The sequence below is a fragment of the Nerophis lumbriciformis genome, linkage group LG21, assembly GCF_033978685.3.
Source record: "Nerophis lumbriciformis linkage group LG21, RoL_Nlum_v2.1, whole genome shotgun sequence".
Taxonomy (NCBI): Eukaryota; Metazoa; Chordata; class Actinopteri; order Syngnathiformes; family Syngnathidae; genus Nerophis; species Nerophis lumbriciformis.
Genome location: NC_084568.2, coordinates 33,933,320 through 33,959,000, shown reverse-complemented (window position 1 = coordinate 33,959,000; position 25,681 = coordinate 33,933,320). Strand labels below are relative to the sequence as shown.

At 42.4% G+C, this 25,681-nt stretch overlaps 2 protein-coding genes across 2 annotated transcripts in view; one reads left to right on the top strand and one right to left on the bottom strand.

The window, feature by feature from the left end:
• Positions 1-21,741, bottom strand: part of angpt2b (angiopoietin 2b) — a 74,198-nt gene extending 52,457 nt beyond the window's left edge. Inside the window, exon 1 of the mRNA XM_061982447.2 lies at positions 21,181-21,741. Within this exon, the coding sequence (XP_061838431.2) occupies positions 21,181-21,480 (300 nt within the window). The 5' untranslated portion in view covers positions 21,481-21,741. The remainder of the gene's footprint in view (positions 1-21,180) is intronic.
• col9a2 (procollagen, type IX, alpha 2) overlaps positions 1-25,681 on the top strand; it is a 188,495-nt gene that overhangs the window by 26,147 nt on the left and 136,667 nt on the right. The gene's annotated exons all lie outside the window — the stretch shown is intronic.

Here is a 25,681-nt window from a genome sequence, read left to right as displayed (position 1 = left end):
AATTGCTGCTCTGCAGCACACTGCGCCCGTTTACATCACATTTCAAATGAAGCATAATTCTTTCCTAATGTTTCTAAACGGCGTAAATGAAGAGACAGGAGATGCATTTGTATCCTAATCGTCTCGCCATTAGACCCATTTGTTCCCACTTATAATTACACGGGAAGAGGCACACCGCGGTGATTATGATGCAGGATTGATTTATTCTGCCTCACTTTAAAGGGGAACTGCACTTTTTTTTGGAAGACATTTTCTCCAATTCTTATGTGAGACAAAAGCACACGACGTTCTCTTTTCTGTGTGTTCTAAAGAGTGAACAACTGCTAGTAAGAGGTGGCTAACAATGGGGATTCATTAATTTCGCCTATATACCGTCAACGAACAGCAGCGGGCCCACCCCGACGGTGTTCATATCATAGCAGGGGATTTTAATAAGGCCAATCTGAAGACTGTACTCCCTAAGTTCTACCAGCACGTGAAGTGTTCTACAAGGGGCAAGAACACCCTGGACCACGTGTATACCAACATAAAGCACGCGTACAGAGCTACACCCCTCCCCCAGCTTGGACAGTCAGACCATCTTTCCCTCCTGCTCTCTCCTACCTACACCCCCATCAGACGCCACGCCAGGCCAGGCCTATCACAAAGACTGTTATGACCTGGCCTGACGATGCACTCCCCAAACTTCAGGACTGCTTCCAACACACAGACTGGGACCTCTTCCAACAACAGGAGCTGGAGACAGCCACAGGAACGGTGCTGGACTACATAAAGTTCTGCATCGGGAATGTGACTGTGGAAAAAACCATCCGGGTTTACCCCAACAAGAAACCCTGGATGACCAGCCAGGTCCGCACACTCCTCAGGGCCCGCGACGCAGCCTTCAGGTCAGGGGACAGGGCACTGTACAGTGTTGCTAGAGCCGACCTGAAGAGAGGGATTAAAAAAGCAAAGGCGGACCACAGGAGGTGCATAGAGTCCCATCTGTCCAGCAAAAACTCACGGGAGGTGTGGCGGGGCATTCATGACATCACGAACTTCAGAGGCTGCAATATGACAACTGCGGATCAGAGTGCGACACTGGCAGAGGAGCTTAACTGTTTCTTTGCCCGTTTCGAAACCCCCCAGCGACACTCATCTTCTCCAGCCCTGCCCCCGCCCCCACCGGGCTCCGGCGCCACTCCACTCACTGTACAGGAGCACAGTGTCAGACGAGTGCTCCTGGCTATGAACCCCAGGAAGGCTACCGGACCAGACGGAGTACCTGGAAAGGTGCTCAGGACGTGCGCCCACCAGCTCGCTCCCCCCCTCACCAGGATCTTCAACCTCTCCCTGGCTCAGGCAGTCATCCCATCCTGCCTGAAGTCATCTACAATAATCCCGGTGCCGAAGAAGTCTCCCATCACCAGCCTGAATGATTACCGACCAGTGGCCCTCACTCCGGTAATCATGAAGTGCTTCGAGCGACTTGTTCTCCAGCACATCAAGGACCATATCCCTCCAGACTTCGACCCCCACCAGTTCGCATACCGGGCGAACAGGTCCACAGAGGACGCCATCGCTGTTGCTCTCCACTCTGCTCTGAACCACCTGGAGCAGCAGCAGAGCTACGTCCGGATGCTCTCTGTGGACCATAGCTCTGCCTTCAATACAATAATCCCGGACAGACTCTGCAATAAACTGGACACTCTTGGCCTCCCCCCTCTCACAAACGCCTGGATAAGGGACTTCCTAACGGACCGACCCCAGAATGTGAGACTTGGCCCGCACCTCTCATCCTCCCGCACGCTGAGCATCGGCTCCCCACAGGGCTGTGTGCTGAGCCCCCTCCTCTACTGCCTTTACACCCATGACTGCAGTCCGGCCCACAGTGACAACCTTACCGTCAAGTTCGCCGACGATACCACAGTGGTCGGGCTCATCTCCAGGGGTGACGAGGCTGCCTACAGAGAGGAGGTCCTGAAGCTGACGGCCTGGTCTTCGGAGAACAACCTCGCTCTCAACACCAGCAAGACCAGAGAGATCATCGTCGACTTCAGGAGGAGCAGCACCGACCCTTCCCCCCTCTACATCAACGGCGAGCGTGTAGAGAGGGTCCACACCTTCAGGTACCTTGGAGTCCACATCTCTAATGACTTCTCCTGGACAGTCAACACCACATCAATCATCAAGAAGGCTCAGCAGCGGCTACACTTCCTTAGAGTCCTCGGGAAGTACAACCTGAAGCCTGACCTGCTGCTGACCTTCTACCGCTCGTCCATCGAGAGCCTGCTGACCTACTGTATTACGGTATGGTACGGCAGCTGCACTGCAGCAGACAGGGAGAGGCTGCAAAGAGTGGTCAAGACGGCTCAGAAAATCATCGGCCGCCCTCTCCCCTCTCTGACGGACATCTACACCTCCCGCTGCCTCAACAGAGCCAGTGCCATCATCAAGGACAGCACCCACCCTGGCTCTGACCTGTTCCACCTGCTGCCCTCTGGGAAGCGCTACAGGTGCATTAAAACCAAAACAAACAGGCTAAAGAACAGCTTCTTCCCCAGGGCCATAACCATCCTGAACGGACTGCCCCATTGTCCCTCATAACTGCCTTCTCTTCAGTGCAATAACCCATTCCACCAACCACCCTGTTTTTGTTTTGTTTTTTCATGTATATATTCATTTCACACCATATTCATTGCACTTCTACATTTTTTAAATTTTTATATATCTGCACATTGTTTTTCTAGCATGCACACATCGCACTGTATGGAATGGCCTCAATCTCGTTACCTTGCGTAATGACAATAAAGCTGATTCTGATTCTGATTCTGATACAGTGGTGGTCAAAAGTTGACATACACTTGTAGATAACATAATGTCATGGCTGTCTTGAGTTTCCAATCATTTCTACAACTCTTATTTTTTTGTGATAGAGTGATTGGAGCACATAGTTTTTTTATGAATTTATTATGGGTCTACTGAAAATGTGCTGGGTCAAAAGTATACATACAGCAATGTTAATATTTGCTTACATGTCCCTTGGCAAGTTTACCTGCAATAAGGCGCTTTTGGTAGCCATCCACAAGCTTCTGCTTGAATATTTGACCACTCCTCTTGACAAAATTGGTGCAGTTCAGCTAAATGTGTTGGTTTTTCTGACATGGACTTGTTTCTTCAGCATTGTCCACATGTTTAAGTCAGGACTTTGGGAAGGCCATTCTAAAACCTTCAATCTAGCCGGATTTAGCCATTCCTTTACCACTTTTGACGTGTGTTTGGGGTCATTGTCCTGTTGGAACACCCAACGCCCAAGACCCAACCTCCGGGCTGATGATTTTAGCTTGTCCTGAACAATTTGGGGGTAATCCTCCATTTACTCTCTGTAAAGCACCAGTTCCATTGGCAGCAAAACAGGCCCAGAGCATAATACTACCACCACCATGCTTGATGGTAGGAATGGTGTTCCTGGGATTAAAGGCCTCACCTTTTCTCCTCCAAACATATTGCTGGGTATTGTGGCCAAACAGCTCCATTTTTGTTTCATCTGACATCAAAAGACCTTCTGGAGAAAAGTTCTGTGGACCACATTGATGATAACTCAAGCATTACTGTAACTTCTCTTGATTGTTCTTCTTTATCAGTCACATTGTTGTCCTATCGCATTGTGTTGTAAGGAGCAAGGTGCTGTGTTGGTCAGCGTTAAATAATAATGTAGCTATAGCTTCGTTAATATGCAGGTCACGCCCATTTACAGGATATGGTGCGTTGTAGGCTGTTTTCAGATCAATCGATTGATACCGGGCCGCACACCCTTCATGTATATTTTATGCAGATGATGTTCTGCAAACTAGGAGTGAAATGTCTTCTACTGACATGCTAATGAAAGCCCAGGCTGGTGACTGCCGCGCCAGGATGATAAGCCTTTATTATTATCGTCTCATTTCATCAGTTGGATTCTCATTATCGGAACTATGGATGCAACGTCATGACTGGCATTATCTGTCGTTAATTATCGGCCGCCGGTAATATCGTGCATCCCTACTTTTAACATATCATTCAGTATTAGATCAGGATATCAGTTCAGTGAGGTTAACCCGGGCCTCTCTGATCCCCACGCGATAGGTCTCCCTTTGCAGAAGCTTCACAGGCTATTAAAAGCAAAAACAATAACCAGCTCACATCCCTTCTGCCAAGACCACCTCCTACCCTGAGGGCAGCCGAGAGAGTGAGTAAACGAGGGCCCGGCTGGAGGTCACGTCGGGGGCTCGGACAAACAAAGAAAACAAACATGAGTTCCCTCTTAGAAGACGGAATTTGGGAAATGAATACAGTCCCCTTGCACTCGTTCACTTTGTGGCTCATATACGCGCTTAGGTTTGTGTGTGTTGAGAGGTTCCTTCAAATAGGCCTGGTCAGATGGTCCACGGTCAGGGTCATGGACCCTCCCAGGGGAGCTGTGAGTGATATCCCACAGATTTGTTGCAGAAACACAGGCACACAAATGCCTCAAAGCATGTATGCTTCTGGTAGTGCATTGGCTTAGTTTCAACAGTTGCAACGTGATACATCACATGTTTATTTACACTTTCATATTCAACATCATGCCTGAAAAGGAGTCGGAAGAAGTCGAGCTTATTCACCCTAACCCAGGGGTCGGCAACCTTTACCAGTCAAAGAGCCTTTTTGACCAGTTTCACAAATTATAGAAAACAATGGGAGCCGCAAAATTTTTTCGAAATTTTAAATGAAATAACACTGTATACAAAGTTTTTTATTTGCTTTGTACAAACCAGGGGTCTCAGACACGCTGCCCACACCTTTATGTGGAATTTGAAAGCTGGTGCAGCACGCGGGTTTTAAATGAATGGCTCAGCGTCATGCGCACCGTGATGGTGCAGCATATAGCACCCACTACAGCCAGCGTGCCTGATCAACCACCCTTTGTATGGGGCTTCCGCTTGCTCACGTAGATAACAACAATGCATACTTGTTCAACAACCACACAGGTCACACTGACGGTGGCGGTATAAAAAAAAAAACCTTTAACACTCTTACTAATAATGCGCCACACTGTGAACCCACACCAAACAAGAATGACAAAGAAATTTCGGGAGAACATCTGCACCGTAACACAACATAAACACAACAGGACAAATACCCAGAATCCCATGCAGCCCTAACTTTTCCGGGATACATTATACACCCCCCCCCCCCCCCCCCGCTACCAAACCCCGCCCACCTCAACCTACGCACAGAGAGGGGGGGTGGGGGTGGGGGGGGGGGGGGGGGGTGGGGGTTGATGTGTGAGGGAGCAGGGTTCGGGTGGGGGTGGGGTTTGGTGGTAGCAGGGGTGTATAATGTAGCCCGGAAGAGTCAGGGCTGCATGGGATTCTGGGTGTTTGTTCTGTTGTGTTTATGTTGTGTTACGGTGCAGATGTTCTCCCGAAATGTGTTTGTCATTCTTGTTTGGTTTTGGTTCAAAGTGTGGCGCATTATTAGTAAGAGTGTTAAAGTTGTTTTATATGACCACCGTCAGTGTAACCTGTGTGGCTGTTGACCAAGTATGCCTTGCTGTCACGTACGTGTGCAAGCAGAAGATGTATATTGTATAACAAGTGTTGGGCTGGCACACTGTTAATGCAGATTGTAGAGGGCGCCAAATGTTGTACCATCATGGCACGCCCTTATTATAGCCGTAAGGGTGAACATCGGTGAATAATAATCCCGGGAGTTTTCTGCGAGAGGCACTGAAATCCGGAAGTCTCACGGGAAAATTGGGGGGTTCAGCAAGTAAGCTGCTGAGCCGCATCAGAGTGATCAAAGAGCCGCATGCGGCTCCGGAGCCGCGGGTTGCCGACCCCTGCCCTAACCCTTTTCCATTCCAAAGCAACTGCTACCACGTGTTTACGTCCTGTTCTCAATCCGTAACACCAACAAATCAATAAAGTTCACATAATAAATAGTTATCAATTAGTTGTGATTCATATAATTTGCTGAATTTGCTGGCAGTGGAATGTTCCAGATACAAGAAAATAAAGTTAAAGTACCAATGATTGTCACACACGCACTAGGTGTGGTGAAATCTGTCCTCTGCATTTGACCCATCCCCTTTGATCACCCCCTGGGAGGTTTGGGGAGCAGTGAGCAGCAGCGGTGCCGCGCCCGGGAATCATTTTTGGTGATTTAACCCCCAAATTCTAACCCTTGATGCTGAGTGCCAAGCAGGGATGTAATGGCTCCCATTTTTATAGTCTTTGGTATGACTCGGCCGGGGTTTGAACTCACGACCTACCCATCTCAGGGCGGACACTCTAACCACTAGGCCACTGAGTAAAATGTGTGTTGTAAATTTTGTTCCCCCTTGTAAATGTAAAAAAATAACAGTTCGGAGTAGTGTTATCCCGATACCAATATTTTGGTACCGGTACCAAAATGTATTTCGATACTTTTCGATACTTTTCTAAATAAAGGGGACCACAAACAATTGCATTATTGGCTTTATTTTAACAAAAAGTCTTAGGGTACATTAAACATATGTTTATTATTTCAAGTTTGTTCTTAAATAAAATAGTGAACATACTAGACAACTTGTCTTTTAGTAGTAAGTAAACAAACAAAGACTCCTAATTAGTCTGCTGACGTATGCAGTAACATATTGTGTCATTTATACACTTATTATTTTGTCAACATTATGAGGGACAAACTGTAAAAATTTATTTTTAATCTACTTGTTCATTTACTGTTAATATCTGCTTACTTTCTCTTTTAACATGTTCTATCTACACTTCTGTTAAAATGTAATAATCACTTATTCTTCTGTTTTTTGGATACTTTACATTAGTTTTGGATGATACCACTCATTTGGGTATCAATCCGATACCAAATAGTTACAGGATCATACATTGGTCATATTCAAAGTCCTCATGTGTCCAGGGACATGTGTTTATAAACATAATATACATTTTTTTAAAAACGAAAGAAGATGTTGTGATGCCAAAAAATATCGATGTAATCATAGTAGTATCGACTAGATACGCTCCTGTACTTGGTATCATTACAGTGGATGTCAGGTGTAGATCCACCCATGGCGTTTGTTTACATTGTGACGGTGTGTAGTGAAGCATGTTTAGCTTAAAATTTGCGCGTTTCCGCCTTTGTAGTCTGTGCCGACTCCGTAGTCAATAAGCTTCTTCCTTTTCTCTATCTTCTTGTTATCCTCCACTGTTGTCATTTTTGATATAAAGTAGTGTAAAGTTCTTACTTATATGTGTCAGTAAACTCGCCATGAAAGCGCTAAAACATACCGGTGTAGTGAGTCTACATTATTCACCCAAGGAACTTTAGTTATTAGAGCTTTGGTAGGACGGTTTTCCACGGGACAAAAGTATCCAGTATTGCAACAAATATTACAGTATATTATCATACTTTCCAAACATGTTTTTGTCTAAATAAAAATATTTAACTTTACTACCCATCAAATTCATAAAAATGACAATACATTTTACGTTGTTCTTTACAGCTTATTACTGTAAAATGAAAAAAACTACTACTCTTTTTTTTGCGTTAAAATGCCGTTGACTGAGCCGCCAGTTTTTGACTGTAAAATCTACGGTTGTTGTTTTTATTGGTGTATTACTGTAAATGGAAAGACGGTACATTTGTTTGTACGGTAGAAAAACTGGCAGCTAAGTTGCCAGAATAACAAAATAACTTATACTGTTTTTCCATGAACAATATAATGTAGTAAAAGCCAATGCAAATTTAACGCAAAAATTCTGGCAACCAAAAAAACAGTGGTACTGTTTTTTCTTAAAAAGTTGTAAAAAAAATTTAAATAAAAAACTCTATTTTACAGTAAAATTTGGTCGACAGTCTACTTCATGGGTGTCAAACTCTGGCCAGCGGGCCAAATTTGGCCCGCCGTGTAATTTAAAAGTTAAAAAGTTAAAGTACCAATGATTGTCACACACACACTAGGTGTGGCGAGAATATTCTCTGCATTTGACCCATCACCCTTGATCACCCCCTGGGAGGTGAGGGGAGCAGTGGGCAGCAGCGGTGGCCGCGCCCGGGAATCATTTTGGTGATTTAACCCCCAATTCCAACCCTTGATGCTGAGTGCCAAGCAGGGAGGTAATGGGTCCCATTTTTATAGTCTTTGGTATGACTCGGCCGGGGTTTGAACTCACAACCTACCGATCTCAGGGCGGACACTCTAACCACTAGGCCACTGAGTAGGTTTCACTTGGCCCTTGAGGCAATATCAAATCAAAACTAAAGCTGGCCCGCCGATTATATTCTAATTCTAATACTTGCCAGTCTTCCAAACTTCAGCGCCCCTCCGGGACGCTACAAGGTGTGTGTGTGGGGGGGGGGGGGGTTTGGTGGTAGCGGGGGTGTATTTTGTAGCGTCCCGGAAGAGTTAGTGCTGCAAAGGCTTCTGGGTATTTGTTCTGTTGTGTTTATGTTGTGTTACGGTGCAGATGTTCTCCCGAAATGTGTTTGACATTCTTGTTTGGTGTGGATTCACAGTGTGGTGTATATTTCTAACAGTGTTAAAGTTTTTTATACTGGCACCCTCAGTGTAACCTGTATCGCTGTTGATGAAGTATGCGTTGCATTCACTCGTGTGTGTGCGCACAGAAGCCGCACATATCTTGTGACTGGGTCTGAACGATGTTAGAATGGATGAAAAGCGGACGTTAAAGGCAGTGCCTGTTAACGATGGTTAAAATCAGGCACTTTGAAGCTTTTTTTAGGGATATTGCGTGATGGGTAAAATTTTGAAAAAAACTTCGAAAAATAAAATAAGCCACTGGGAACTGATTTTTGATGGTTTTAACCCTTCTGAAATTGTGATAATGTTCCTCTTTAAGTCCTTTTTACAAATGTCGTTTGGGTAGAGATTGGACAATTTGGGTCCCAGTATTGATCCCTGGGGGTACGCCGCAGGCTATATTTAAAGCTGCAGACATGTGTTGGCCAAGCTTCAGCAATTGGGTCTACTAAATGATACTCTTGATCAAATCAAGAAGGGGACACATCCTTCCAGCACCACAATAAAGCAAACCAACATTGTTTTTTCTCAATAGACACACTTTGTTGTAGGAAGTCACATTCCGTGTTTGTCATAGTCCCATTGGATTCCCTGTTGACCAACCTAGACCGTAGTCAGTGCCTCAACAAAGGAGCGCACGCAACTTTTATGAATAGAATTTTAAACAAAGAACCATACTGAACTGAGCTGAATTCTCGGTGGACGCGTGTCTTTAAATGGGCTCTGTGAGGGTTTTAAAAAAGGCTCTTCAGAGTGGTTGAAAGCCATTTCACTACCATGCATGTTCCAAAGAGGGATTTCTACATTATCCTTTATGTCCTGTATCCCCCGGTGGGGATTACCAGTTGACTGACTAAGTGATTACACGGAGAATGTACGAGGCTTTAAACCGCACTTCTTATTCGACAAGACGAATAGCTCTAAATGTAGTTTGAAACGCTTTTGTATTCTATGGTTGAACCATTTTCTCAAACGCAGTGCACATAGCACACAAAGAACAAACACTTCATCTCGGTCTTTCACCAGCTCTTCCACTCTCATGCATATACTGTGTGGCCTCTAGGGGGAGCCCGTCGTAGAAATGTGGTTGTCTGTTCATAGACTCCAACTTCACACAGAGCATGCACTTGGGAATTTAGAGTTTTTTTCTCCCCCATATATAGTTGTGGTCAAAAGTTTGCATAAATTGTAAAGAACATAATGTCATGGCTGTCTTGAGTTTACAATCATTTCTACAACTCTCTTTTTTTCTGTGATAGAGTGATGGGAGCACATACTTGTTGGTCACAAAAAACATTCATGAAGTTTGCTTCTTTTATGAATTTATTATGGGTCTACTGGAAATGTGAGCAAATGTGCTGGGTCAAAAGTATACATACAGCAATGTTAATATTTGCTTACATGTCCCTTGGCAAGTTTGTTGGTTTTCTGACTTGTTTCTTCAGCATTGTCCACACGTTTAAGTCAGGACTTTGGGAAGGCCATTCTAAAACCTTCATTCTAGCCTGATTTAGCCATTCCTTTACCACTTTTGACGTGTGTTTAGGGTCATTGTCCTGTTGGAACACACAACTGCGCCCAAGACCATACCTGCCAACTACTCCGGTTTTCCCGTAATTAGTACGGTTTTCATCAACCTATTCCGGGTTACGGTTGCAGTGATAAAAAATATGTTTTTTCATTAATTAAAAAAAAACAATTTTTTTTAAGTTTTATTCACGAAATCGCGTAACAACAATGACAATCGACACTGCTTCCCGTAACTTCCTATCGAGCCATTCCAAATGCCATGCGCGAGGCTATTTATAGCACCGCTGCCAAGCACGAGGCACCAGTTGCCATTGTTTCCAAACGAGCGAACGATCCGGCTGATTCCATGATCATCATGGAATCAGCCGGAGAAAAATCGCAAACGAGTCTTAAACCGAAAAGAAAACTGCAGTCATTCCGTGAAGAATATTCAAAAGCCTATCCGGGAATAATTATCCGTTCCAAAAAGGGTGAAAACTACGCGAATTGCACCTTGTGTAGACAAGATTTTTCGATCGGACACGGAGGAATTAGCGATGTAAAAGACCACGTTGGGACAAAAAAACACAAGTCTAATGCCGTTGCTAGCGATACAAGTGGAAAACTTTCAACGTTTTTCGTCGCCCAAACAGATTCTTTGGATGTGATAAATGCCGAAGTTTTATTTACGGAGGCAATAATTGAGCATGGACTTCCAATTGCACTGGCTGATCACATGGGACAGTTATTTCGGAAAATGTTTCCCGACTCGAAAATCGCCAAAAAATATGGATGTGGTCGAACCAAAACATCAAACATTATTCAGTGACTTGGAACAGAATCCTCAAAAAGTATCGCCGATGTCATGAGGACGGAACCATTTAGCATGTCGACTGACGGCAGCACCGATTATGACGATGTAAAACTGTACCCCATTTGTGTTCGATATTTCGATGACGACATTGGAAAAGTATTGTCAGTACTTCTGTCTTTGAGGGAATGCAATACGGCTTCCACAGGCGAAAACATTTACAAAATACTTGCGGAAGAAATAGACTCAAACGAAATTCCTTGGCAGAATTTGGTTTGCTTTGCTGCCGATAATGCTGCAGTATTTTGCTGTAATATTTTTCTTTTGAAAAGTCACTGTGACTGATAGAAAAGTGATGGTTTTAGCAACATTTTAACCTGTCTGAATGCTAATAATCATTTTGCGTCGGGGGGTGAACCCCCCACCAGGACTTTGTCCTGGACCTACCGGGGCCTGCGGCCCCTGGACCCTGGCTACTAGGTTTTTCTGATTTCAAAAGTTGGCAGGTATGCAAGACCCAACCTCCGGGCTGATGATTTTAGCTTGTCCTGAAGAATTTGGAGGTAATCCTCCTTTTTCATTGTCCCATTTACTCTCTGTAAAGCACCAGTTCCAAGCTTCTGGTTGAATTGTTGACCACTCCTCTTGACAAAATTGTTGCAGTTCAGCTAAATGTGTTGGTTTTCTGACATGGACTTGTTTCTTCAGCATTGTCCACACATTTAAGTCAGGACTTTGGGAAGGCCATTCTAGAAACCTTAATTCTAGCCTGATTTAGCCATTCCTTTACCACTTTTGACGTGTGTTTGGGGTCATTGTCCTGTTGGAACACCCAACTGCGCCCAAGACCCAACCTCCGGGCTGATGATTTTAGCTTGTCCTGAAGAATTTGGAGGTAATCCTCCTTTTTCATTGTCCCATTTACTCTCTGTAAAGCACCAGTTCCATTGGCAGCAAAACAGGCCCAGAGCATAATACTACCACCACCATGCTTGACGGTAGGAATGGTGTTCCTGGGATTAAAGGCGTTCCTGGGATTAAAGGCCTCACCTTTTTTCCTCCAAACATATTGCTGGGTATTGTGGCCAAACAGCTCCATTTTTGTTTCATCTGACATCACATGGACAAAGACAAGACCTTCTGGAGGAAACTTCTGTGGACCATGACTGTACATGGCTTAAAGGGGAACATTATCACCAGACCTATGTAAGTGTCAATATATACCTTGATGTTGCAGAAAAAAGACCATATATTTTTTTAACCGATTTCCGAACTCTAAATGGGTGAATTTTGGCGAATTAAACGCCTTTCTATTATTCGCTCTCAGAGCGATGACATCACAACGTGACGTCACAACGGGAAGCAATCCGCCATTTTCTCAAACACCGAGTCAAATCAGCTCTGTTATTTTCCGTTTTTTCGACTGTTTTCCGTACCTTGGAGACATCGTGCCTCGTCGGTGTGTTGTTGGAGGGTGCAACAACACGAACAGTCACGGATTCAAGTTGCACCAGTGGCCCAAAGATGCGAAAGTGGCAAGAAATTGGACGTTTGTTCCGCACACTTTACCGACGAAAGCTATGCTACGACAGAGATGGCAAGAATGTGTGGATATCCTGCGACACTCAAAGCAGATGCATTTCCAACGATAAAGTCAAAGAAATCTGCCGCCAGACCCCCATTGAATCTGCCGGAGTGTGTGAGCAATTCAGGGACAAAAGACCTCGGTAGCACGGCAAGCAATGGCGGCAGTTTGTTCTCGCAGACGAGCGAGCTAAACCCCCTGGATGTCTTGGCTCACACCGTCCCTTATGCCACCGAAGATGATCAAGAGAAGAATATCGACCCTAGCTTCCCTGGCCTGCTGACATCAACTCCAAAACTGGACAGATCAGCTTTCAGGAAAAGAGAGCGGATGAGGGTATGTCTACAGAATATATTAGTTGATGAAAATTGGGCTGTCTGCACTCTCAAAGTGCATGTTGTTGCCAAATGTATTTCATATGCTGTAAACCTAGTTCATAGTTGTTAGTTTCCTTTAATGCCAAACAAACACATACCAATCGTTGGTTAGAAGGCGATCGCCGAATTCGTCCTCGCTTTCTCCCGTGTCGCTGGCTGTCGTGTCGTTTTCGTCGGTTTCGCTTGCATACGGTTCAAACCGATATGGCTCAATAGCTTCAGTTTCTTCTTCAATTTCGTTTTCGCGACCTGCCTCCACACTACAACCATCCGTTTCAATACATGCGTAATCTGTTGAATCGCTTAAGCCGCTGAAATCCGAGTCTGAATCCGAGCTAATGTCGCTATAGCTTGCTGTTCTTTCCGCCATGTTTGTTTGTGTTGGCTTCACTATGTGACGTCACAGGAAAATAGACGGGTGTATATAACGATGGTTAAAATCAGGCACTTTGAAGCTTTTTTTAGGGATATTGCGTGATGGGTAAAATTTTGAAAAAAACTTCGAAAAATAAAATCAGCCACTGGGAACTGATTTTTAATGGTTTTAACAATTCTGAAATTGTGATAATGTTCCCCTTTAAGTCATGTACAGTCGTGGTCCACAGAACTTTCCTCCAGAAGGTCTTGTCTTTGTCCATGTGATGTCAGATGAAACAAAAATGGAGCTGTTTGGCCACAATACCCAGCAATATGTTTGGAGGAGAAAAGGTGAGGCCTTTAATCCCAGGAACATCATTCCTACCGTCAAGCATGGTGGTGGTAGTATTATGCTCTGGGCCTGTTTTTCTGCCAATGGAACTGGTGCTTTACAGAGAGTAAATGGGACAATGAAAAAGGAGGATTTCCTCCAAATTATTCAGGACAAGCTAAAATCATCAGGCCAGAGGTTGGGTCTTGGGCGCAGTTGGTGTTCCAACAGGACAATGACCCTAAACCAGGGGTCGGCAACCCAAAATGTTGAAAGAGCCATATTGGACCAAAAATACAAAAACAAATCTGTCTGGAGCCGCAACAAATTAAAAGCCATATTACATACAGATAGTGTGTCATGAGATATAAATTGACTTGAGATGACTTAAAGGAAACTAAATGAGCTCAAATATAGCTACAGACAGGGCCGGCCCGTGGCATAGGCCGTATAGGCAAATGCTAAGGGCGCCGTCCATCAGGGGGCGCCACGCCAGTGCCACAAATGTTGGAGAAAAAAAAAAAGAAAAAAAAAGTTGGTACTATTATTTCTAAATACAAAAAATAATCCCACGTTAATTAAAATGCAAAGTAAAGCCTATTTAATAGAAATATTATTTGTTACAACATTACGCCCCCCCCCCCCCCCCCCCCCCCCCCCCCCCCCCCCGCATGGTGCACCCCCTCCCTTCCCGTATAATGACTCTTTTTGGACGTCACCACATCAAAAAAATCAACACAAGATGTCAAAACGGCCAAAACTGTCAGGTGCCCAGGGAAGAAAAAAGAGAAAAGAAGAGGAGGAGAAACGAGAAAAGACAGAGGTAGCATGTAGGTAACGTTAGCCTACATGACATTATTTGTCTGTTACAGAATGTGATAGTAGCTGGCTTTTTAGCATTAAGCTAATGTTACATGATTCGGCAATTGCTAATCAATAAATAGCTAGTTCTGTTTTAACGTCGGGTTAATATTGTGGAGGGGGCTAAATTGTTATGGAAAATAATAATGTAACGTTAGGTAATTACAGTACTCCCACCTTACATTCCTCAGGGACATTTGTATTAGATCTTTTAAGCAGGTGTTTTTTGTTTACATTGTTATTGCCTCCTGGTTAGCTAATGTTTGCCCTGCAGGTAATAGTCACCTTTCCACCCCTTTATATATTAGGTATAGTTGTAAGTAAAAAAAAAAGGTCAAAGACAAAGCTATTCGGTTTCTTGTGAGTATATACACTTCACTGCCGATGTGGGGGGGCGCCACCTAAAATTTTGCCTAGGGCGCCAGATTGGTTAGGGCCGGGCCTGGCTACAGATGAGGCATAATGATGCAATATGTACATATAGCTAGCCTAAATAGCATGTTAGCATCGATTAGCTTGCAGTCATGCAGTGACCAAATATGTCTGATTAGCACTCCACACAAGTCAATAACATCAACAAAACTCATCTTTGTGCATTCATGCACAACGTTAAAAGTTTGGTGGACAAAATGAGACAGAAAAAGAAGTGGCATAAAACACGTCCTCGAAAGTCGGAGAAAGTTATACATGTAAACCAGGGGTCGGCAACCCGCGGCTCTTTAGCGCCGCCCTAGTGGCTCTCTGGAGCTTTTTCAAAAATGTATGAAAAATGGAAAAAGATTAGGTGAAAATTATATATTTTTTGTTTTAATATGGTTTCTGTAGGAGGACAAACATGACACAAACCTCCCTAATTGTTACAAAGCACACTGTTTATATTAAACATGCTTCACTGACTCAAGTATTTGGCGAGCGCCGTTTTGTCCTACTAATTTTGGCGGTCCTTGAACTCACCGTAGTTTGTTTACATGTATAACTTTCTCCGACTTTCGAGGACGTGTTTTATGCCACATCTTTTTCTGTCTCATTTTGTCCACCAAACTTTTAAGGTTGTGCATGAATCCACAAAGGTGAGTTTTGTTGATGTTATTGACTTGTGTGGAGTGCTAATCAGACATATTTGGTCACTGCATGACGGCAAGCTAATCGATGCTAACATGCTATTTAGGCTAGCTATATGTACATATTGCATCATTATGCCTCATTTGTAGCTATATTTGAGCTCATTTAGTTTCCTTTAAGTCATCTCAATTCAATTTATATCTCATGACACACTATCTGTATGTAATATGGCTTTTATTTTGTTGCAGCTCCAGACAGATTTGTTTTTGTATTTTTGGTCCAATATGGCTCTTTCAACATTTTGGGTTGCCGACCCCTGATGTAAACAAACTACGGTGAGTTCAAGGACCGCCAAAATTAGTAGGACAAAACGGCGCTCGCCAAATACTTGAGTCAGTGAAGCATGTTTAATATAAACAGTGTGCTTTATAACAATTAGGGAGGTTTGTGTCATGTTTGTCCTCCTACAGAAACCATATTAAAACAAAAAATATATTTTTTTCCCCTCATCTTTTTCCATTTTTCATACATTTTTTAAAAAGCTCCAGAGAGCCACTAGGGCGGCGCTGAAGAGCCGCATGCGGCTCTAGAGCCGCGGGTTGCCGACCCCTGCCCTAAACACACGTCAAAAGTGGTAAAGGAATGGCTAACTCAGGCTAGAATGAAGGTTTTAGAATGGCCTTTCCAAAGTCCTGACTTAAACGTGTGGACAATGCTGAAGAAACAAGTCCATGTCAGAAAACCAACACATTTAGCTGAACTGCACCAATTTTGTCAAGAGGAGTGGTCAACAATTCAAGCAGAAGCTTGTGGATGGCTACCAAAAGCACCTTATTGCAGGTAAACTTGCCAAGGGACATGTAAGCAAATATTAACATTGCTGTATGTATACTTTTGACCCTCACATTTTCAGTAGACCTATAATAAATTCATAAAAGAAGCAAACTTCATGAATATTTTTGTGACCAACAAGTATGTGTTCCAATCACTCTGTCACAAAAAAATAAGAGTTGTAGAAATGATTGGAAACTCAAGACAGCTTTGACATTATGTTCTTTACAAGTGTATGCACACTTTTGACCACGACTGTATGTGTTTGCGGATGCTGGCGAGCAGGAGAGACAAAGGGGAAATCTGACGGCTGACAAGTCAAGGGTGTGAGATGAGAAGGATCATCTCCGAAGTGGCTGAAGAATGGATGGATATGGTTGAAGAGAAGATGCAAAGAAAAAACATTGTTTCTGGTGAGCGTGGTTAATATTCATAATGTTCTATTCTAAAATTCTGATGTATGATAATGCTTGCTCTCGGCTTGGCTCCAGTACTGAATGCTTGATGGATTCATGCATGAATATGGAGAGTGCCTTAGACAAGAATGGGAAGGCGGGTGGAGAGCAATGGCGCACTCTGGCACAATAGGCCAACGTTGTGCTCTGTGGCCCGATGACCTGAGCAAAGGCAAACACTATTGTGTGCCCACTTTTAATCGCATGGCTTCATTTGAGTCATAATTCCAGGCTCAATAATACTGCAGCCAGCCAGAGGATGTACTGATCTATGCCTCCCACTGATAAACACTCATTCCACTAAACTCCATTATGTCACATTTCTGTGGGAGCCAAGTGAAGCCCATTCAACTTTGCGGAAAGAGGTGCTAAAACATGAGTCAGGGCTGATGTTTATTTGTCGCCTGCCGAGGGTAAAGACCGATTTAGAAGGTTCAACGGTGTGAGTCGTACAGTATTTGGCACCGTATCATACTAGCTTGGCTTTTTTTCGGTTCCATGCAACAGGGATTTCTTCCTGGCATCCGAGGGCTCCTGGATGTAGAGACAAGCCAGCTGAGCCAGGTGTGCTTCCAGGAAATCTCACTTAAGACCGGAACTTATCAATAATCAAAGTTTGTCAACAGATGTTGTCATCTTTGGATTTTTATTGTTTTCCCTTGTGCTTTTTGCTGACTTTGTTTGAAGCTCTGCATAGTAAAATAGATTGTAGGAAAACAAAAGCAATGATAGTTTGAAGTAAGGTTGTCCCTAGGGATGTCCGATAATGGCTTTTTGCCGATATCCGATATTATCCAACTCTTTAATTACCGATACCGCATACTTGCCAACCCTCCCGGATTTTCCGGGAGACTCCCGAAATACAGCGCCTCTCCCGAAAACCTCCCGGGACAAATTTTCTCCCGAAAATCTCCCGAAATTCAGGCGGACCTGGAGGCCACGCCCCCTCCAGCTCCATGCGGACCTGGAGGGTCTGCATGGAGCAATGTTGTTGTAATATATTGAGTTGGAGGCAATAACCAGGCGAGGTGATGAAGTACGTCTCTTTACTGTAGACTTCAGAACAGACTCACACACTTGACGTCAGGTGCGCAACACCACGTAAATCGTTGGCCAACCAAAAAGTAACCCCAGTACGCTATAGCCAACATTCACCAGGAGATGGCAACAGACAAACATAGATCACTCTAATACATTCCTCCCCTTTTAGAATTGTAGAATTTACTCAAAAGAAAAAACAACCCAACCAAAAAATGCAGCAGCTCAATTAAAAAACTGTACTTAAGCCACATTATTTTATTTTTTTTAGTACTGAACTCTTAACCCTCATTTGTAAACAATAACATGCTTATTATACAAACAGTATTTGTACATCTTTAACACAGATTTTTATACTGTCTTCAGAGATTCCGTTTTTTTGGTGGTACTCGAAACCTTTCTGGGTACCTGCGGATCACTGGTGAGGTTTTTGTTGTAGGTGATCTGGGTTCTGATGATGGCAACTCAGCAGCCCTTGAATCTGGTTCAATGATGAGACTAGTTTGTGTCTGACTCACTGATGGTCCTGATGATGGAACTGAAACAGCACTGTCCAGTTGTACTGATGGCACATTTTCTGCAACTGGTGGAGACTAGATAACTGGCAGTCTCTCCGTGTTTTCTCGCCATGGTAACATGTGATCCACATGCACTGTGCGCTGTCTCTGTCCCTCTTGATGGATAGATAGTTTGATATATATATATATATACTGTATATATATATATATATACTGTATATATATATATGAAATACTTGACTTGGTGAATTCTAGCTGTAAATATACTCCTCCCCTCTTAGCCACGCCCGCAACCCCCCCACCTCCCGAAATCGGAGGTCTCAAGGTTGGCAAGTATGCGATACCGATATCAACCGATACCGATATATACAGTCGTGGAATTAACACATTATTATGCCTAATTTGGACAACCAGGTATGGTGAAGATAAGGTCCTTTTAAAAAAATAAAATAAAATAAAATAAGATAAATAAATTGAAAACATTTTCTTGAATAAAAAATAAAGTAAAACAGTTACATAGAAACTAGTAATGAATGAAAATGAGTAAAATTAAGTGTTAAAGGTTAGTACTATTAGTGGACCAGCAGCACGCACAATCATGTGTGCTTACGGACTGTATCCCTTGCAGACTGTATTGATATATATTGATATATAATGTAGGAACCACAATATTAATAACAGAAAGAAACAACCCTTTTGTGTGAATGAGTGTAAATGGGGGAGGGTGTTTTTTTGGGTTGGTGCACTAATTGTAAGTGTATCTTGTGTATTTTATGTTGATTTAATAAAAATAAAAAAATCGATACCAATAAAAAAAAAAAATGATACCGATAATTTCGGTCGATAATATCGCAAACTCTTAAAAAATTGATTCTCATTGAAAAAAGGACAGAATATTTTGTTTTGTTTTTCAAAACAATTTTTGAAAATTACAAATCAATTTAGAATCGTAATGAATGTAATTATTTTTTGTGCACCACTAGTTATGAACGATAAAACACTGAGTATTGACAACATATGAATGTCACATCTCCTCTCCATCGACAAAAATGCAACAAACACAGCGAAATATGAACGCAAACTTAACAAAAATGTATTCTCATTGAAAAAAGGAAATACCATTTTTATTGTTTTTCAAATCGATTTTTGAAAATTATGAATCAATTTAGAATTGTAATGAATCAAATTTTTGAGCATCACTAGTTATGAAGGATAAAACACTGAATATTGACAACATATGAATGTCACACCTCCTCGATCGATATATTTAACAATCAAGCGAAACACAACAAAAATGCAATAAAACAGCGAAATATGAACTCTAACTTAAAAAAAATGTAATCTCATTGGAAAAAAAGGAAAGAAAAATGGTTGTTTTTCAAACCTATTTTTGAAAATTATGAATCAACTTAGAATCGTAATGAATCTAATTTTGTTTTTGTGCACCACTAGTTATGAACGATAAAACACTGAATATTGACAACATTTGAATGTCACACATCCTCTCGATTGACATATTTAACAATCAAGCGAAACACAACAAAAATGCAACACAAACAGCGAAATATGAACGCAAACTTTAAAAAAATGTATTCTCATTGAAAAAAGGAAATAAAAATTGTATTGTTTTTCAAATACATTTTTGAAAATTATGAATCAATTTAGAATCGTAATGAATCTAATTTTTTTTTGTGCACCACTAGTTATGAACGATAAAACACTGAATATTGACAACATATGAATGTCACACCTCCTCTCGATCAACATATTTAACAATCAAGCGAAACACAACAAAAATGCAACACAAACAGCGAAATATGAACGCAAACTTTAAAAAAATGTATTTTCATTGAAAAAAGGAAAGAAAAATTGTTTTGTTTTTCAAAACGATTTTTTGGGAAATTATGAATCAATTTAGAATTCTAATGAATAACATTTTTGAGCACCACTAGTTATGAATGATAAAGCACTGAATATTAACAACAAATGAATGTCACACCTCCTCTCGATCGACATATTTAACAATCAAGCGAAACACAACAAAAATGCAACAAACAGCGAAATATGAACGCAAACTCTTAAAAAATTGATTCTCATTGAAAAAAGGACAGAATATTTTGTTTTGTTTTTCAAAACGATTTTTGAAAATTATGAATCAATTTAGAATCGTAATGAATGTAATTATTTTTTGTGCACCACTTGTTATGAACGATAAAACACTGAATATTGACAACATTTGAATGTCACACCTCCTCTCCATCGACAAAATTGCAACAAACACAGCGAAATATGAACGCAAACTTAAAAAAAAATGTATTCTCATTGAAAAAGGGAAATACAATTTTTATTGTTTTTCAAATCGATTTTTGAAAATTGTGAATCAATTTAGAATTGTAATGAATCAAACCACTAGTTATGAAGGATAAAACACTGAATATTGACAACATATAAATGTCACACCTCCTTGATCGACATATTTAACAATCAAGCGAAACACAACAAAAATGCAATAAAACAGCGAAATATGAACTCAAACTTAAAAAAAAAAAGTAATCTCATTGAAAAAAAGGAAAGAAAAATGGTTCTGTTTTTCAAACCTATTTTTGAAAATTATGAATCAATTTAGAATCGTAATGAATTGAAAACATTTTTGTGCACCACTAGTTATGAACAATAAAACACTGAATATTGACAACATGAATGTCACACCTCCTCTCGATCCATATATTTAACAATCAAGCGAAACACAACAAAAATGCAACCGATTTTTTAAAATTATGAATCAATTTAGAATCGTAATGAATGTAATTGTTTTTGTGCACCACTAGTTTATGTAGAGTTATTCTAAGCACCGATTTGTTGTGGTAAAATCTTTACAAGAACAGGTTAAAATCAAGCTACTTTACCTTCTGCAGCCATTGGGTATTATTCTCCATGACGCTCTCCAGACTCTCCAGTTTCCTCTCCCGCCAGGAGGACTTGTGAGTGGACTGACTCACACCGGGTTTGATTTTGGCTGGGGAGTCCCCCTGGAGAGTGTTGGAGACCTCATAGTCCTTCTGTGGCTGGCAATGGTCCACCTCGGGGAGGATGAAGGTGTAGCTGCAGGGGCCGTGCTGCACCTGGTGCTGCTGGCGCTCTGAGGCCGATACGCAGGCCGCCAGGTGGGCCACGTAGGCCAGGGTCAGGCCCAGCAGGTGGCCCATCTCAGGTTGGACAAGAGGGAGGATGGTTTATCCTGCTTTGGTCTTCTTGAACTTTCTCTTCCGTTCTTCTGCTCGCTCTTCCATCCACTGGTCTGCTCCCACTTTTCCATGTGGTGGTGGACGCACAAAACCACACGAGTCAAGAACCGGGACGCATTCTAACTCCAAAGCCGGGCTTCCGAGTCTATCTGGAAAGAACAGCAGCTGGTGTCCATGTGCTCTGCAGACGAGTGGAGATGGAGTCAGGAGTCAGGAGTGTCCCTCCTTGGGATCTTGGAGAGAAAGGCTCTTGAAATGATGAGAGGGGTGTTTCTCTCTCTCTCAATGACCCTTCCCTCCGGTACTTTCACCCTCTTACGCCACTCCAGTTTGCAGAAGTTAAAACATGCTGCACTCCAGCGGGGGCTCAAGTAGGAGCAACTTTTTGTTCCTCCCACCCTTGCTCTTTCTCTCTCTAGGGCTTCACTCCACTCACAGGTTGTCAGTGGTTTTGTAAAAAGTAAGAAGTTTGCAAACTAGACTCAGTGCATCTAAGAATTGTGGTATGACCTTTTTCATTGTTTGGAGAATTCATTTAACCCATTCAAGTAATTCAGCAGTTCAGCTTAATGTGTTGGTTTTCTGACTTGTTTCTTCAGCATTGTCCACATGTTTAAGTCAGGATTTTGGGAAGGCCATTCTAAAACCTTCATTCAGCCATTCCTTTACCACTTTTGACGTGTGTTTGGGGTCATTGTCCTGTTGGAACACCCAACTGCGCCCAAGACCCAACCTCCGGGTTATTGATTTTATTCATTCTGTGTTTGTTCTAGTCCCATTGGATGCTTTTTTTAACCAAATTATTTTAGAAATCAGACTAATTTAGTGCATGAAAATGTAATGAGTGATGTTTAAGGGAATTAGCCGCTCTGCTCAAGGAGCAACTCAGATATTTTTGGGAGATGGTGGTCAGAAGAATCACACATAATGGCCTCTAAAGATATCGATCCCTGAATAGTAGGGGTGTGTATCTCTACCTTAAAAAGTGATTCGATATGAATTTCTGTATCGATCCGTTGTGGTGAAGAAGGAGCTGAGCCGGAAGGCAAAGCTCTCAATTTACCGGTCGATCTACGTTCCCATCCTCACCTATGGTCATGTGTATACATATATATGTATGTATATACATATATATGTATGTATATACATATATATGTATGTGTGTGTGTGTGTGTGTGTGTGTGTGTGTGTGTGTGTGTGTGTGTGTGTGTGTGTGTGTGTGTGTGTGTGTGTGTGTGTGTGTGTGTGTGTGTGTGTGTGTGTGTGTGCGTGCGTGCGTGTATGTATACAGGTAAAAGCCAGTAAATTAGAATATTTTGAAAAACTTGATTTATTTCAGTAATTGCATTCAAAAGGTGTAACTTGTACATTATATTTATTCATTGCACACAGACTGATGCATTCAAATGTTTATTTCATTTAATTTTGATGATTTGAAGTGGCAACAAATGAAAATCCAAAATTCCGTGTGTCACAAAATTAGAATATTACTTAAGGCTAATACAAAAAAGGGATTTTTAGAAATGTTGGCCAACTGAAAAGTATGAAAATGAAAAATATGAGCATGTACAATACTCAATACTTGGTTGGAGCTCCTTTTGCCTCAATTACTGCGTTAATGCGGCGTGGCATGGAGTCGATGAGTTTCTGGCACTGCTCAGGTGTTATGAGAGCCCAGGTTGCTCTGATAGTGGCCTTCAACTCTTCTGCGTTTTTGGGTCTGGCATTCTGCATCTTCCTTTTCACAATACCCCACAGATTTTCTATGGGGCTAAGGTCAGGGGAGTTGGCGGGCCAATTTAGAACAGAAATACCATGGTCCGTAAACCAGGCACGGGTAGATTTTGCGCTGTGTGCAGGCGCCAAGTCCTGTTGGAACTTGAAATCTCCATCTCCATAGAACTTGCTGGTAGACGGCTGCGTTGACCCTGGATCTCAGGAAACAGAGTGGACCGACACCAGCAGATGACATGGCACCCCAAACCATCACCCAACCATGCAAATTTTGCATTTCCTTTGGAAATCGAGGTCCCAGAGTCTGGAGGAAGACAGGAGAGGCACAGGATCCACGTTGCCTGAAGTCTAGTGTAAAGTTTCCACCATCAGTGATGGTTTGGGGTGCCATGTCATCTGCTGGTGTCGGTCCACTCTGTTTCCTGAGATCCAGGGTCAACGCAGCCGTCTACCAGCAAGTTTTAGAGCACTTCATGCTTCCTGCTGCTGACCTGCTCTATGGAGATGGAGATTTCAAGTTCCAACAGGACTTGGCGCCTGCACACAGCGCAAAATCTACCTGTGCCTGGTTTACGGACCATGGTATTTCTGTTCTAAATTGGCCCGCCAACTCCCCTGACCTTAGCCCCATAGAAAATCTGTGGGGTATTGTGAAAAGGAAGATGCAGAATGCCAGACCCAAAAACGCAGACATCCTAATCGCTGCCATTGTGTCCTTAGGCAGGACACTTCACCCTTGCCCCCGGTGCCGCTCACACTAATGAATGATAGGTGGTGGTCGGAGGGGTCGTAGGCGTAAACTGGCAGCCTCGCTTCCGTCAGTCTACCCCAGGGCAGCTGTGGCTACCAATGTAGCTTACCACCACCAGGTGTGAATGAATGATGGGTTCCCATTTCTTTGTGAGCGCTTTGAGTATCTAATAATAGAAAGTGCAATATAAATATGTGTGTGTATGGATGGATTTTGCACGTTTAAGACGCTATCCTTGCCACACAAGCTTTGTAGTAAAAAAAAATTACTACAAAGTAATTTGTAGTAAATTAATTTGTCGTGACGTCATCGCTCATGCTTTTCCGGAGGGTGAAAACGTAAAGTGTGGCAACATTTCCCCTTATTCTTTTTAAGTAGGTGAATCCGTTGCTCCTTTTGCAAAGCAGATCTTGTTTTTATTACACAACATCTGTGACAGGGGAACATATCAAGCGGGGGAATGTCTGACATCTGGAGGATGTGGTCTCAACTCTGTAAGATTGTTACCTTGCATATAAATAGATATTTATAAATGAATCAGTTTTCTTTGTTGTTAGTAAGCACATGCCTTAAGTACCCGAAGCTAAATATGAAAGTTGATGGCTAAATTAGAACCACTGAATTTGTGTTTGCTTTACAATCCGATTGTTTGATTAATCGTTAAGATAGGCAGGTGTATGTGTTTGTGTGTAGACATACAGTTTTCAAACTACACTTGTGTGGACGGAGATCGTTTTAACCCCAAATATGCCTTGTTTAAACTCTCTGTGTTCGTGTGGACATGGCCTTCGTGAGTAGCTTCCCAAACTACTCTGTGTAGTGTTCAATAGCTTATACACTACTGCCATCTAGTGTCTCAAATCTGCAACTACCTTCAAATCCCCTGCAATTGTTTTATTAGCTTAGCCACACTCCTTCTACCTGGCTACCAGACACTAATAAATACCGTATTTTTCGGAGTATAAGTCGCACCAGAGTATAAGTCGCACCTGCCGAAAATGCATAATAAAGAAGGAAAAAGACTGGAGCCCGGCCAAACTATGAAAAAAACTGCGACTTATAGTCTGAAAAATACGGTAGCACTTTTGGTAAGTTGGAAATTGTTCTAAACTATTTATCATCTGGCTTAAATAAGTCATAAAAAGTATCAATAATTATCGATATTGATCAATATAATAAATGTATATTGTGACTACGGTTGTCCCGATACCGATATATACAGTCGAGGAATTAACACATTATTATGCCTAATTTTGTTGTGATGCCCCGCTGGATGCATTAAACAATGTAACAAGGTTTTCCAAAGTAAATCAACTCAAGTTATGGAAAAAAATGCCAACATGGCACTGCCATATTTATTATTGAAGTCACAAAGTGCATTATTTTTTTTAACATGCCTCAAAACAGCAGCTTGGAATTTGAGACATGCTCTCCCTGAGAGAGCATGAGGAGGTTGAGGTGGGCGGGGTTGGGGCGGGTGGGGTTGAGGTGAGGGGGGGGGGGGGGGGGGTAGCGGGGGGTGTATATTTTAGGGTGCTGCAAGGGGTTCTGGGTATTTGTTCTGTTGTGTTCATGTTGTGTTACGGTGTTGATGTTCTCCCGAAATGTGTTTGTCATTCTTGTTTGGTGTGGGTTCACAGTGTGGCGCATATTTGTAACAGTGTTAAAGTTGTTTAT